The 14,510-nt window shown below is 50.8% G+C and overlaps 6 protein-coding genes across 6 annotated transcripts; 2 read left to right on the forward strand and 4 right to left on the reverse strand.

The window, feature by feature from the left end:
• Nucleotides 1–454: 454 nt before the first annotated feature.
• On the reverse strand, nucleotides 455–1,094 carry Aud_004282 (TOM complex receptor protein TOM20; the record flags this gene model as incomplete). The annotated part of the gene is made up of 3 exons (XM_043289222.1): nucleotides 455–660; nucleotides 730–975; nucleotides 1,037–1,094. The coding sequence occupies 3 exons, from the start codon at nucleotides 1,092–1,094 to the stop codon at nucleotides 455–457; spliced, it is 510 nt and encodes a 169-aa protein (XP_043145157.1).
• A 356-nt stretch (nucleotides 1,095–1,450) lies between these two features.
• Aud_004283 (exocyst subunit EXO84) lies at nucleotides 1,451–3,649 on the forward strand (the record flags this gene model as incomplete). The annotated part of the gene is made up of 3 exons (XM_043289223.1): nucleotides 1,451–1,841; nucleotides 1,915–3,193; nucleotides 3,253–3,649. 3 exons carry the CDS (start codon nucleotides 1,451–1,453, stop codon nucleotides 3,647–3,649), a joined length of 2,067 nt encoding a protein of 688 aa, XP_043145158.1.
• Nucleotides 3,650–4,458: 809 nt separating this feature from the next.
• Aud_004284 (putative ABC transporter) lies at nucleotides 4,459–6,782 on the reverse strand (the record flags this gene model as incomplete). Its single annotated transcript, XM_043289224.1, has 2 exons — nucleotides 4,459–5,990; nucleotides 6,047–6,782. 2 exons carry the CDS (start codon nucleotides 6,780–6,782, stop codon nucleotides 4,459–4,461), a joined length of 2,268 nt encoding a protein of 755 aa, XP_043145159.1.
• A 725-nt stretch (nucleotides 6,783–7,507) lies between these two features.
• On the forward strand, nucleotides 7,508–9,359 carry Aud_004285 (acyl-CoA synthetase; the record flags this gene model as incomplete). The annotated part of the gene is made up of 4 exons (XM_043289225.1): nucleotides 7,508–7,539; nucleotides 7,632–7,933; nucleotides 7,990–9,134; nucleotides 9,195–9,359. 4 exons carry the CDS (start codon nucleotides 7,508–7,510, stop codon nucleotides 9,357–9,359), a joined length of 1,644 nt encoding a protein of 547 aa, XP_043145160.1.
• A 314-nt stretch (nucleotides 9,360–9,673) lies between these two features.
• Nucleotides 9,674–11,471, reverse strand: Aud_004286 (putative histidine acid phosphatase; the record flags this gene model as incomplete). The annotated part of the gene is made up of 8 exons (XM_043289226.1): nucleotides 9,674–9,879; nucleotides 9,943–10,063; nucleotides 10,113–10,342; nucleotides 10,418–10,788; nucleotides 10,840–10,947; nucleotides 11,003–11,121; nucleotides 11,171–11,304; nucleotides 11,363–11,471. The coding sequence occupies 8 exons, from the start codon at nucleotides 11,469–11,471 to the stop codon at nucleotides 9,674–9,676; spliced, it is 1,398 nt and encodes a 465-aa protein (XP_043145161.1).
• Nucleotides 11,472–11,995: 524 nt separating this feature from the next.
• On the reverse strand, nucleotides 11,996–13,884 carry Aud_004287 (allantoate permease family MFS transporter; the record flags this gene model as incomplete). Its single annotated transcript, XM_043289227.1, has 7 exons — nucleotides 11,996–12,592; nucleotides 12,645–12,899; nucleotides 12,955–13,014; nucleotides 13,068–13,213; nucleotides 13,323–13,514; nucleotides 13,578–13,622; nucleotides 13,692–13,884. 7 exons carry the CDS (start codon nucleotides 13,882–13,884, stop codon nucleotides 11,996–11,998), a joined length of 1,488 nt encoding a protein of 495 aa, XP_043145162.1.
• Between the last annotated feature and the right edge of the window lie 626 nt (nucleotides 13,885–14,510).

Genomic DNA, 14,510 nt, shown 5'->3' on the forward strand with positions numbered 1-14,510 from the left:
AATACAACCCAAAGCAGACCTATCGTAACGGAGGATTCGGAGACAGAGGAGCTACCGGGGCTCAGCCACCCAGTGAAATGTGGTGTCTGGCCAGGTCCGGGGCCAAGGAGACCGATGATAGGCGAAAGGGGAGAAACACACATAAATAGAACGAAAAGTCATGGCGCCGAGAAATACCAAGATGGTCCGCCGCATCGGCGGCCAAGACACAATGCAAATGTACAAGTGGTTGAAGAAGAAGGGTCACAAGTAGTGGAGATGTTGCAAGCGCCACGTGAGAGAGAGATTGGTGAAAGTAGAATCAGATAGGTCAGTCTGGAGAAGTGACCAGGCCACGGCCCAGCGTGGACCGGAAGCTCAAGAAACAAAGGCCAAGACTCCTATTGCGGGAAAAGGCGAAAGTACGGAGACGCGGAGGGTAAAGTGCTGTGGAGGGCCGCTTTTTTTATGGCATTTATTCGACGCCGTGGTTGTCAGCACTGCCACCCTCGCCAGTGAAAGAACCCAAATTGAGACCAGCATCCATGGCGACCATTTCAGCCAAGATCTCCAACACATCCTTAGGGACGGTCTTGTCATATATCGAGATCAGGTCCTTGGGCTGAGGGTAGACCTTGAGAGCCTTGTAGAAGCACAAAGCAGCTTCAATCTGGTCGGAGCCTAGATGCGAAGGTGTGTGAGCTGACTTTGCGTGTTGTTCGCCCTGATGACTTGAGATGTTGATCATACCTTCGGCACACAGAGACTCTCCGCGAGCAACTTGACCCATGAAATAGGCCTCCTTCTCTTCCAAGTCCGTTGGGAAACCTTCATCCTTGGCCTGCTGAACTACCTTCTTGATGGATTCGCGCTGCATCGCTCCCTGGGCTTCTGCTTCCTCCTTGACAGCACGCGCAAGTCGACGGTTGTTTCTCTTCAGGCTTCTGCGGAACTCCGGATCGGTCTGTCTCTTGTGGTCAAAGTATACAGCGTAGGCTACAGGACGAGTCAACTTTAGTTTGAATATAGGCGATCGATGGATTTCCTCGGCACTTACCCAAGAGGCCGGTCAAGATGGTGCCGGCAGAAGCTGCCACCAAAGTTGAGGTCTTCATGTTGGTGCGGAGAGGGGAGGTATTTAGTTGAAATTAAAAGGGTAGAATACAATTGGAGAAGTAAAAAGAAACAAGATAACCTCACGTAGTTCCAACAAGGGATGACGAGGTATTCCCTTTGACGACTGGAAGTTTTGGTGACGCCCGTCTTGAGCTTGTAACCGGGCAGCCGCGATAATTTTGAAGGGCGGGATCATTGTTGTTCCGCCTCGGGGTTTCTGTCCCGCTTGAGCGCCCAACGGGACAGCTACCTATGACAAACAGCTCGTCATGTTGCAATGCTTGCGCTTTTCCTCAGCTTGTTCATAGATTATCATCTAATCAATCCCGCTTGCTGAGCGTCTCAGTCCCAAAATATGGAAGGTCGCGGATTGACCCTCCGAAGTAGAACGCGCCGCGCTCGTCCTCAAATCAGCGCTCCCAAGCCCATATCTGGACCGCTTCCACCTAACAACAAGAGTACCGATTCGAGCCAGGGAAACAATATCTCTCAGTCAGTGTCTCGCGAGCGGATCCCCACGAATGGCGCGACCTCAGATCTAGTAAAGCGGAGATACTCGACGCGATTCAATCAAGCTCCAGAATTCGATGCCAGCGCCCCCCCTGTCCCTGGTCTCCCTGCAGCAGCAAGCAACTATGGCGGATTGAGTCCTCCGGAAGCTAGCAAAAAGCCGTTGTCCGACTCCTCCGGGCCCCCGCAAGTTGATTTGAATGCATTGAGGGATCCAAGTTTGCCGGTAGACAGATGTGAGTCGCTGTGAAGCTTATCTACCGTTCTGGGCAGATCTCATGTAGGCTAATCCGGCATGCCAACTTGTAGATGTAGCAAACCTGCTCGCCAATGCTACAGAAGAAGAAATTGAAGAGTATCAAAACAACCTACGGAAAGTGAGAAACCGAACGTCCACCGACCTTCAGCAGAATGTGTACCAGAATCGCACCCAGTTCATCAAGATCAGTAAGGAGGCGGAGAAGCTCAAAGGCGAGATGCGGACGCTTCGCACTCTGATGGCTGAACTCACCACCGCTCTGGGCCAGACGGCTATTGGAAATGCCCCCAATCCTATGTCACCGACGACGGATGACTGGGTACCGAAGCGCAACGCGAATCGCAGTTCAGTGGCCAATCTCGAAAGCATGTGGAATGTCCAGCTTCAAACACTATGGAAGACAGTTGAGGGATCACAAAAGTTCTTGCCTGTAGCTCCAGGCCGGCATATTGTGATGGAGACAGGGCAGTGGGTCGAGCTGGACTCGGCCACGTGGAAGCCTAGGCGCCCTGTTCACATCGTGCTTCTAAACGACCATCTGCTGGTGGCTGTGAAAAAGCGAAAGCGAGTCGACCAAAGCAACCCCAACAATCGAGGGCCAGTTCCGACGAAACTTGTCGCCGAGGAGTGTTGGCCGCTACAAGATGTTGACATGATTGACCTCGGCGCCAATATGGGCACTGGGGCAGCCCGCGAAGAAGCCGAAGAGCGGGGTATCGCAAACGCAATCAATGTCCGAGTAGGCTCAAAGACTTTCACGTATCGCCACGACAAGCGGGATAGTTCCGACAAGAGCGAGCTTCTTGCGACTTTCCGAAAAGCGGTGGAGGACCTTCGGCGAACACTGCGGTCCGAGACAGAAACGGCCACCAAGCCCACTGATGGATTTGGCTATGCAGGCGTCAGACATTCCGTTTCTCAAAAGTCCGATCTCCTTAATGGTTCAGACGCTTCCCGCGACAAGCCCGAAGTTCGCATTGATGTTGATGGAAAGCAGCAGAATCTTCGATGGGTGGATGGACAAGTGGATGAACTCGACATCGATATCGCCCTTCAACGTTTCGAAGAAGCAGTTTCTGGCATTGAGCGGCTTAGAAAATTAGCCAGGGGCTTGAAGGGGAACTCGGTTGCGCAGCAGATCATCAACAGCAAGGTCGATGAACGCGCGGCAAAGCTGGCCAGTGTCTTATCACGAGCATTAGCTGGCACTCACTCGTTCTTGAATGCCACCAAGACGAACGTTACCTGGCTCACTCGTCTCGGCTTTGAGGATCAGGCTCGGGAAGCCTACTTGAAAGCCCGATCGGATGTGATCTCCAAACGGGTCCGGTAAGTCTTTATCGCCAGGGCCCAATTTTGAATTTAGGACTAATTTGAGACGGATCTAGGGCATGTGTCTTCGAGGGTGATCTCCCCCTCTATATATTCCAGGTTTCCTACGTCTATTTCACCTTGATCAAAAACACAATCAACATCTACCAGCAATGCTTCCCGTCTGTTATGACGAGTGCCTGCATCAAGTGGGCCAAATACCACCTGGACGGATTCAATGCCCTTCTCACCCGGCAGCTCAGCAGCGTACAGCGAGGCACGACTGTCTGGCAAAAATGCATCGATATTGTACATGAGCATGCCGACTCTCTCACCGAAGTCGGTGTGGACTTCGCCGACCTTGTTGCCAAGGGATTGGATCTGCATGATGATGGTGGCGAGAAGCCACAGATGACTCGGTCGGAGTCTCTCATTTCGGGGCTGGCGGATGCTGCACGGGACCATGCTTTTTGATAAGGGTATCAGGAGGTCAGGATATTAGGGGGTTTCTTCTCTGCGAGCTGCGCTCTGGGTAATTAATTTCATTTAGATTTCGATCAGACTCAAACCTGAGTAACAATTCATGCCTGCAAACCAAGACTCTCAAATCCTTCTGCAAGTTCAGGAAACCTTTGAAAGAAACTTTATCTATTCCCCACGACCTTTTATTTCTGCAATACTAATCAGAAAGCGGTTACCCGGTATTTGCTGGTGCTCTGATCATAGCAAGGTATGTGGAACGGAAAGAGCCAATATACTACACTGGATTGCCGACTAGGATCTTCCGTATTGTGTGACCTGATTAATGAGCATTAAGCCCTCGTGGCTGAAGATTCTAGACTGTTCAAGGCCGTCCCTTCATTGTATCTAGCATGTGATTGGGGCTGTCGATGCATTTACGCTGGTCTGGGGAATGAGGATATACACCGTGTGATCCGAGTTAAGCACGTACCTAGTGTGGTCAAAGGTCGACCCGCGTCTAGGGAATCTCTCTGGTTGGCTGAGGGAGAATAGAAATTTCGCGGGGAAAGGACTCATCTGTAGCGGGATCCAGAAAATGACTGCTTTATTCTCTGTGGTCTTCTAGTGCTTTGGAACATGAACTTGAAACGGGAGGTGGGATGCTGGATGTAATGATTGTTGGCAAAAAGAATAGGTGATATTTGTACCGGTTTTTTTGCACCGAGGGACCTGAGTTAGGGTTTCGCTAGATCTGGAGAACTAATGTACATGTGAGGGTTGCTATGTAGAATCTGTCTATATCTATCACCAACCAATGTTTATTATATCGTGTACCATTCATATATATTCTCATCATGGCGCCCATTCTTAGCGGAAGATTTCTTCTGCCGTACTGGTTTGGCTGCTTTATCGAACGCCGAAGGAGGAGACCATGCGAGATCCCAAATCTTGGGATCACTCATGACACTGCCTCGTTGTAAGACCCCAAACCGGAAGTCAAGTGGCTCGCCTCCGTCGCCGGGATCGGACGGAAGACGCATATAGTATCGGACGCTGTCAGGGATTTCCTCCTTAACGTGGCTGATCATAATGAGAGCTTGTTCGTCGGATAGGCCGCGGTGCCGTATTTCACTAGCCTTGGCGCTGGAGCCCTTGAGCCACGTAGCCTCTGTGCTTGTTGTACGCCTCGTGATGGAGGTTTTGAGATTGCCGCGCATCTCACCGGCCTCGAGAAAGTGGATGCACTTGTCTCTGAGGGACGCAGACATGTTGGAGAAAGGCTCGTCAAGGATGATTATATCTGGCTTGTGGATCAATGCACGAATGAAGAGCACGAGGCGTTGCTGGGCAGTGCTAAGTTCTCCGAACCGTACAGAGTCGGCATACTCGACGTCGTAGTCTGTCGGCACGAAATCGCGATTCTTGGTAGTTTTGAGTTGTCCAATATTGGGAAATAAGTCCATAGCGCGGTAATTCACACCAGGTGGTTTCTGTTGAGTTGTGACGGCTGCGTCTGGGTCTAATTCGGCTTTGAAGAACCTCAACGCCGCACTTACGTCCAAGTCTCGTTCGTGATCCAAAGTCGGCTTGGCAAGGAATGTTTCAGCAAAAGCAGACTCGATGGCCTGGCGAATGCTAAGTTGACGGGGAAAGAAAGCGTGAATTTCGGGGGACGAGTGACCAAGGCGGGATTGAAGTTCAAAGATTGAAATGCCCGGCTTGCCCGCCTCGGGCAAACGCGAGCGCCCAAAGACCTTGATCGGCAAAGCGTAGGTTTGTGGATGGTCCGATGTAATCAAGGACAGTAATGTGGTTTTCCCAGAACCATTGGCCCCAAGTACCACCCAACGCTGGCCGCGACGAACGGTCCAATGCAGTCCCTCCTTTTTCTGATCGCCGACCCTTTGCTTCCAGCCTCCGAGAACGACGTTGTCGCCGTATTGCACGCGGACACCTTCCATCTCGATCAGCGGCTCTCCCCCATGATTTGTCACTGCGTTACTCTGATTCGAACTAGTTTCGACAAGATTGAGATCCCAGAGAAGTTGTCGATGCAGAGAGCCCGACTCCATATCCTTTTGAGCTTCCTGCAGTATCTTCTGTTCCTCCTCACTGAGAGTTGGAGTTCTGCCCTTCTTTGTAAGATGCTTCCAGACGCGCATGACTCTGTCCGCTTCCGACCTTGTGCCCTGGAACAGGATCTGGTTGGAGTTTCCGAGAAGAAGAATGTGGGTGATCCAATCCGGAAGATTGTCCTGCGGCCGCAAGGCGAGGATCAATCTTGGTGAAGCCTTCACTGCTAGGCGTTCAAGAAGACCGGAAATACTCCGAACTGTAGCTGGATCGAGGCCCACTAAGAGGATGTCAACCCCTTTCTCATAAGTTCACTTGTTATGCAGAGCGACTTACTGAAAGGTTCATCAAGCAGTAATAGTTCTGGCTCACTGAGAAGGGCCTTGGCGATCCGCGCACGCCTTGTTTGGCCATTGCTCAGATTGGCAACGGGCATGTCGAGCAGCTCCCCTAAGCGCAAGTCGGTGATAATCTGCGCCAACAATTCCTCATTTCGGACCGTTCCATTCTCTTCTCCCTCTAAGGGATTCAGAGAGGTTTGGCCCCGAAGATACTGGCGGACAGTCCAGTCGGTTTCTTCCCGAAGACTCTCATACCGAGCGCTCAGGTACGCGCCCCGAGTGCCACCAATTGCCTCTGAACCCTCCCCACTGAATCCAATGTATTGAATCACATTGCCCACAAACCGTAACCGAGCATCTTTGGCCGCGATCTCGTCCGTGAGAAGGAAAGGATAACTGCGAGCGGTGGGCGGAAGGCAGATGTACTGGCCGCGGAGGACATCAAGCAGCTGGGTCCTTCCCAACGAACCGATCACAGCCCATTGTTGTAGACTTTCCTTGCCCTCGCTGAGGGAAGGAGTTGGCTTCGAAGGTAGGACAAAATTTAAGTTTTGGAAGAGAGGGCGATTACGGCCTTTGGCCGCATCGTCGGGAGTAGGATAGTTTTCGTAGAAAGTTCCATCTTGGATGCGAATTAGCGGCGGTGCCAAGGAGGAGCCATGACGAGCAATGCGGATGAAACTCAATGGTCTGAAGTGACAGGAGGGCGATATTGATCGTCTGAACAGCATATTCTTGTATTTGTTGTCGCTCCCTCAAGGAGCCGTCAAATACGGCTTGAATGACGATTGACTGCTGATCTCCGTGGCTTGTGGTCGGCCTTAAGTCCGAGGCTGCAATCCCCGAGCCTTGCCACGTGATCATGCTCAGGTATGGAAGTACCAGAGGTGTTTGAAGTCAAATAGGAAGCAATGCAATCAACAAACAATCAAAAAAAGAATCATAGTGCATAGTTGAACGCGACTTGATAGCGTTCTGTCAAGGGAAGGTTGGACACCTACACCTTACGCATGCATCCGAGACAATCGCAGAATAGAACGACTTTCCTCGACTGCGACTAGTACTGAACGATTTCGATCTCCCAGATACCGAGACCTAAATGATAAAACCGGCAGGTACCACAAACTTTCTAGCTCAGTATTCCTTGTCAACATGCTTCAATGTACAATTCGCACTATTTGAAATGCCTTCATCCATTCTAGCTTCGTTCGGCCTACCCCATCACTCTGTCGCCGGATGATGGCCAAACTCCGATAAGCGCCGGCTAAGACCAACTCCCCTCACTTGATTGAACAGCTAATCGTATCGATATACGAAGGAGTGGATGATTAGGAAAGCGATCTTCGGAATTTCCGAATATCCTTCGTCGGATGATACTGCTTTAACGCTTTCTTTTGGTGAATCTCCTGAATCACGGCCTTTATCATAACCCCTCTACAAGAGACGTAGGATAAAGATGACTGTTGATCCCTCCACCACTAATGGCCGGTATGTCGAGTGAAGGTCCGCCCCTCAACTTGTTATAGATCACTATATTCGCCACTATTTCCATTGGCCGACTCTGACTTCTATTCATGCAGTTCACACTCACAAGAAGTCTCTCCATTAGATTCAATCCCCTCACTCCCTTTATTTCTCGAGGCACAGAAAGTCTCGCAGCACAATGCGGGGAAAGTTGCTGTAATAGATGCGGCCAAGGGGGAGCAATTCACCTACACGCAGCTTTTAGCGGATACGGCAGCGTTGAAAAAGATCATGCTCGAGGAATTGCAGCTAAAAGATCTTGAAGAAAGACGCATCGCCTTCCTGGTCCCAAATGGATACGACTATGTCGTTACCCAGTGGGCCATCTGGGCTGCTGGCGGCGTTTGTGTGCCCCTCTGTACGTCCTTGTAACCGGTGACCGTCGTAAGACTACTAATATCAATGCCATCAAAGGTACAACTCACCCGGTCAAGGAATTACTTTACACAATAGACGACTCGGACCCATCTTTGGTCATTCTGCACCCTGCATTCGACAAGTTCAATGAGCCGCTGCGTGAGTCAATAACCAATGATGTGCCATTTATCGCTCTCCAGCCTTCTCATGCGAAAAACGATCTCTCATCGAGTTCTCTGCCTACATTCAGCCCTGTCTCCTCCCTGGATCGAAGGGCGCTGATGATCTACACATCCGGTACGACATCGAAACCCAAAGGTTGCGTCACAACGCACAAGAACATCACCTTCCAAGCGAGATGCCTTGTCGAAGCGTGGAAGTACAGCCCGTCCGACCACCTCATCCATGTCCTACCGCTTCATCACGTCCATGGGATAATCAACGGTCTAACAGCTAGTTTCCTCAGCGGAGCTACGGTCGAGATGTACCCCAAATTCGACCCGCAAGTCATATGGAACCGGTGGCAGGATCAGGGCTCCTCTACAATGTTCATGGCAGTTCCGACGATATACTCTCGATTGATCGATTACTTCGAGGTCAACATTCGCGGCACAGACAAGGAAGCCGCTGCGCGAAGTGGCGCCAACGCCTTAAGGCTCGTCGTAAGCGGTTCCGCAGCTCTCCCCACCCCTATCAAAACCAAGTTCGCCGCAATCACAGGCCAGACCCTTCTGGAGCGATACGGCATGACCGAGATCGGCATGGCGCTCAGCTGCGCGCTGGACATCGACAAGCGGATAGACGGCAGCGTCGGCTGGCCTCTGCCTGGCGTACAGGTGCGGCTGGTCGACAAGGACACGGGCGCAATCATCAAGTCCGCGAACGAGGACGGCATGATTGAGATCAAAGGGGATAACGTCTTCCTCGAATACTGGCGACAGCCCGATGCGACAACCAGGGAGTTCACTGCAGACGGATGGTTCAAGACCGGGGACGTGGCACGGCGCGATGATACGGGCGCATACTTCATCCAAGGCCGGGCGTCGGTTGACCTGATCAAGTCCGGCGGCTACAAGATCTCGGCTTTAGAGGTGGAACGGAAGATGCTCGGCTTGGATGCAATTGAAGAAGTGGCTGTTGTGGGCCTGGCGGACGAGGAATGGGGCCAGCGAGTCGCTGCTGTTGTCAAGCAACGGTCTGGGGTGAGATAATTTGCCTGTCTCAACACGTCTCTCGCAAAGCATGAACTGACGAAACTGCAGACCGAGCCGCTGGAACTTCAGAGCCTTCGTGCGCAACTTAAGCAGGAGATGGCCCCTTACAAGATTCCGACAGTGCTGAAAATCGTGGACAGCATTGAGCGCAATGCGATGGGTAAGGTGAACAAGAAGATAATCGTACAGAAATACTGGCCTGATAAGGCCTGATCTGGAATCGTCATTGCGCTGCACCATGTAGTTAACGTAAGCGTCATGAGTCACAACCTTCTATATAGTTGTTCTGGGACAAAAGCCTCGAAATCTTCATAGTGTCTTTATGGGCTCTAAACAAGCTATACCCTGCCATGTACCATCTGCAAAAGAGGGCCTTATGCGGGTGAAAAGCCCGTAATCTCAAAGATCACATGCTTCGAATAAGTTATATAGTTACTACACGTTGTAAACCATACAAGAGAAACAGTACGGACTGTGTAATTATTACAAAAGTTAAAACGAACAAGAAACCAGGCAAATGAACGAGATCAAGGCTTGACAACACTCAAGAAAGGAAGGGTCAAGTCAGTGAAGAAAGTCACAGCTCCGTCCGAACCAGCGGTGGTAACATTGCCCTCGGAAAGGCCACAGACAGACGCAAAGGAACCGTACTGCTCCCTCTTCTTGGCCACCAGCGCGGCATACTGGTCGAGCGGGCAGCTGCTTCCAGGTCCAGAGCGGCAAGACGGAACGGCTATGGACGTTAGTCTCGCTGCAATAATATGATACGGCGGCAGATGCTACGGGTCAAACTTACGATAGACAGCGTCATTCAGGAGGATACGGACATTAACCGAGGTCTTGCCGTGGGATGTGCAGTTGAGACGCTCGAAGGCGATGGTCCCCCGCATGGGGTTTACGCGAGTGCTGACGTAGATCTACCGGCAACCGTTAGAGCTGAGTTGGATAAGGGAAAAGCTAGCATACCCTTTTGTTATCCATTTTATCAGCGGGAAGGGCTTCCTGCTCGTCGAAGACGCCCAGGAGAGAGGCGAGCTCGTTGATCTGGTTGTCGTGCGTGAAGGCGACGATGAGAGGAGGGAGCTTGCTCGTGCCGGTGGTCGTATTGGTCGTCGATGCTGGGCCGTCCTCGAGCAGGTTGACAATGCCCTGGAGGACGGGGAGCATGACGGTCATGTTCTTTCCAGCGCCGGGACCTGAGATTGAGAATGGATTCAGCGGCTGCTCGCTTCATCCCGTCTTTTTGTACCATTCGTATAGGGATCACTCACCCGTGCCGTAGTAGTAACGAAGATCCTGACGGTATTCGTACTGAAGGATTTCATTAGGCGTGAAGACATCGCACCAGGGGCTGGTGCTGCCGGTAATCTGGGTTTCAAAACCACAGAGGTACGGGAAAATCGAGACTTGGTCATCGGTTAGAGTGAGGTTACCAGAGATCTTCTTGTTGAGTCTTTTGGTGATGGGTGGCAGATAAATCTTGTCCCACGTCGAGGCATAGGTTCCTCCACTGATGTCCTTAAACTTAGGGCACTTGTCGGATGTCGCAAGAGAGTTGCCGATGGCTGCTGCAACGCCTGCATTGACGACATAGATGTCACCGTAGGTGGAGTTGGGTCCGAGGTAGCCACGAGCAAAGAGCCTGTCAAATATTAGGATAGTCTAGTGTGCAGATAGGGGTTCTCTGGAATACCTAGCAGAGTCAATAGTGCGCTGATAGTCGTTCGCCCACAGCAAGAATGGCGAGTTGTCTTCGTAGAATGAAGGGTATCGAAACCGAAGATCGACTCCAAGGTTGTACCTATCAGTGTATCAGCATCATTCTTCAGAAGTCCTGGCTGACAGAAAATACTCACAGTTCCTTATACCCAGTGAGGGAGACTTGCGCTATCTGCTGATCAGGGTGTCTCAACACCGGAGTCCAATCGGAGATAAAGCTCAATGACCCAGAGGCTTTGAATTTCGCGGATTGGAACTATATAAACTCAGTATTTGGACGATTTTACGAGGCCGAGCAAACATACAGCATTGTAAAGCGCTTGCCACTGTGCATAGGCACCAGGATCAGGGTATCTGCTGCCATGCCGGACAACGTAGATCGCCTGATCAACGGAGCATTGATCTGGAACTTCAGACGAGATCTTATTGACATTAGGTCCTATTCACGGGAGAAGATCAGTATAGGAGAGCAATATCGTTTCAAGGAAATATCATACCAGCAAACCATGGAGAGTTAGCTCCCAGGTGCTCAAGAGGCTCTAAAGCATGAACTGAGGTTGCATAGCCCAGGCTTAGAAGCCAAAGAGTCTGAAGAGTCGGTCTCATTCTCAAATTTAGTCAGTTTGACCCTCAATGAGACGATGTAAAGAAGAGAAGATATCTGGCTGAGAGACATTTCAACAGCCTCCATGGTGCGATTCGTGGTATTTAAGATACCCAACAACATCCTCCTTGAAAACAAGCGTCGTAGACGGAGAAATTCGAACCATCGCGAGCCAATTGTCTCCACCGGTTGTTGCAGCCGAAGGCGATGTCTCGGTTGTCTCGGTTGATTGTTCGACGGTGGTGAGTAGAGGAAGTGACTAGACTGCGGAGTGTTGACTCGGCAGGCCGTTCACCTACAACAGATCCGCCACGTGCGTCCAGTAGCCGTTGCGCCAACCAAGCACTAGACCATGCATTCAATCTATCTCCTTGTAGCTTAAATTAACTAATTTCACGTTTCTCGAACCGAAGAGGTTGCAGATACCCGAGATAACGCACTGACACTTGCTATGGTAATCCAACAAGAAGAACAGTACACCAACGCCAAGCAACGACGTGAACGCCGTTACATTTGATGAGCATGGTTAAGTCTGGAAAATCCATCGAGAATCTCTGTCTCCCTGGAAATCGCGTCCTGCATCCCCGATATCACCGATAAGTGCAGTTATGCCCTTTGCCTCTCTCTGCTTAGCCTTACCGAAGTTCTCCCGGTTCAGCACAACCCAGAGGACACTAACCACAACAATATTCGCAAGAAGGTACCCTAGTGCAAATCCATGGCCAAGATAGTAGCGCGGACTGCTTTCAGTCCGATAGAGTTGCGTGCCCATCACGGCTCCCAAGTTCCCGATCGAGATCTGCATCGCGTTGGCTATAGCGCGTTTGGTTTGCCCGGAGACGTTGTTGGCCGGCCACGACAGCACGATGGCCACTGAAGGGTAGATGCCACCAGCGGCGAAGAAGACCCCTGCGTAGGATACGGACGCTCTCTTTGAAGTGAGGAGAAGGATGTATCCGATGCAAGCGAACGCGGTCGAGCCAATGATGAATGGGGCGCGACGCCGAGTGCGTTCAGAGAGGATTGCGACGATGATTGTCAGAATGAATCCCAAGGCATAAGGAGGAACAGTAAGAAGTTGGGCCTTGGCAGCCGAGTAGCCGAGTTCCTTGATAATCGTAGGCTACATCTATAGTCAGACCGCGACGTAGTCTAGGGTGTCAACGCATCCTTACCATGAATAGCGATAGTGTGTACAATGGCAGAGACATTGTGTGAAAGCAGAGCCCATACAGCCAAACCTTGAAATCCCTGAACGCATCAAAAACCGCCGTCCAACTGAATCTTTCGTCCCGAGTAGCATCACTGTCGTTCGTCAGGCGGAATTGGATGAACGCGCGCTCCTTATCTGACAAGAACTCTGCAGTTGCAGGGTAATTGTAGACCCAGAAATAAGCGACAATGGACATGACAACAGTTGCCAGCCCTTCCTTCGAGCTAGTCAGCTGAAATTATAATTTTAGAACGCTAGGTATCGAGCCGTACCAAGATAAAGATCCATCTCCAGCCATTGTAACCACCAACACCACGCATATGCGCAATACCCTGGCAGATGGTCAACGGGACGTCAATTTTCCTCTGGTTTGCCATGTACCAACCCAGGCAAGAATGCCTCCAAAAGCGCCAGCGAGCGATGCAGCGCTGAAGAAGAGGGCCACCCGATAGTGCTGCTCATTTCGCTTATACCACATAGAAAGATAGAAGACGACACCCGGAAACAGTCCACTTTCAGCAATCCCCAGAGCTACAGACGTCGAAGCGCCACATCTCAACGGACTACAAGGCCCCTTGAGACATGGGCCCCTTTCGAGTCAGTACCGCATTTTGAATATATGCAACATTAATCAATTTACCTGTCCGTGATGTCAGGTATCCAGCGTAATTCTGAACAACTCCGAGAAGCGTGGCAACAATGCCCCAGAGCAATGTGAGGGTCGGGAGCCATATCCGAGGTGTAGTCCTCTTGAGCACGATATTGGAGGGGACCTCGAAAGCGACGTAACCAATAAAGTACAGTGTGAGACCTGTAAGGTACATGTCGCCCGCTTTAAAATTACCCTATCATCAGCATAAAATCCTGTGAATAGCCGGGAAACAAGGCCACGCACTCATTCCAATATCCGTAGCCATACCCTCCAAGCGAGCGTTGCCAACTAGAAGCTTTAAGTAAGCAGCTTATAATGATTTTTGACTCGAATTCAGCCAAACCAAAATCTACGTACCATTGCTTCTGTCTAAGAAGGACAGAAGATATAGAATTGTCAATGGTGGAAGCAATCGGTAATCCAGCTTACGCAGCAACGCCTTTTCATTGATATCGAATTGACCTCCTTCGAGGCTGCTCTGGGAAAGCGAATTTGAGTTCACCGGGAACGATGCACGTTTCGAACTTGTCTTTTCGTCAACTAGAGCCATAGTGTCAAGCAGGTCTACCTGGTCGGGGGTTGCTCGACAATGAGACAGTTGATGGAGTTTCCGCTAGAACGGTATCGCCCGAGACAGGCAAAAGATGGCTATTAAGAACGTTCTGAGAGTGCATTCAAGCGCTACACGGCATACAGAATTCAGCACACCATCCTTGTTGTAATTGCGCGATAGGGGGCCTCATGACGGACATGGACTGGGGAAAGACGATCCCGGATAGACAAAGAAAAGAAAAAAGCGTCTGTCGAATTACCGACAAATAATCCCGACCGAGACAGCCAATGTGAAATAGAGCATTTTTGTGCAGACATCTAATAGCCATTGTTGATGAGCAATCGGACCTCCGCGATGATGAGATTGCGGAGGTGGAGTGCATATTTGGAGGTCGACAGTTTAAAGCAACGACTATCATCGTCGAATTGGAGGAAACAGGGAAAGGATCAACCGTCTTGGTTGTGCCTTGAATTCGACCTGCCCTGCGTGCGCGCTCTCAACAGCAGCCGAGCCAGATTCTTCTGGCTTACTCCCTGTCACGCCATCCGCACGGGTAATGGAATCATTACCAGCCATTGTCTAAGAGCCCTGCAGCACTAGGGCCAGCGATATTCTGGAATATA

The sequence above is a fragment of the Aspergillus udagawae genome, assembly GCF_001078395.1.
Source record: "Aspergillus udagawae IFM 46973 DNA, scaffold_3, whole genome shotgun sequence".
In the NCBI taxonomy this organism is placed as follows: domain Eukaryota; kingdom Fungi; phylum Ascomycota; class Eurotiomycetes; order Eurotiales; family Aspergillaceae; genus Aspergillus; species Aspergillus udagawae.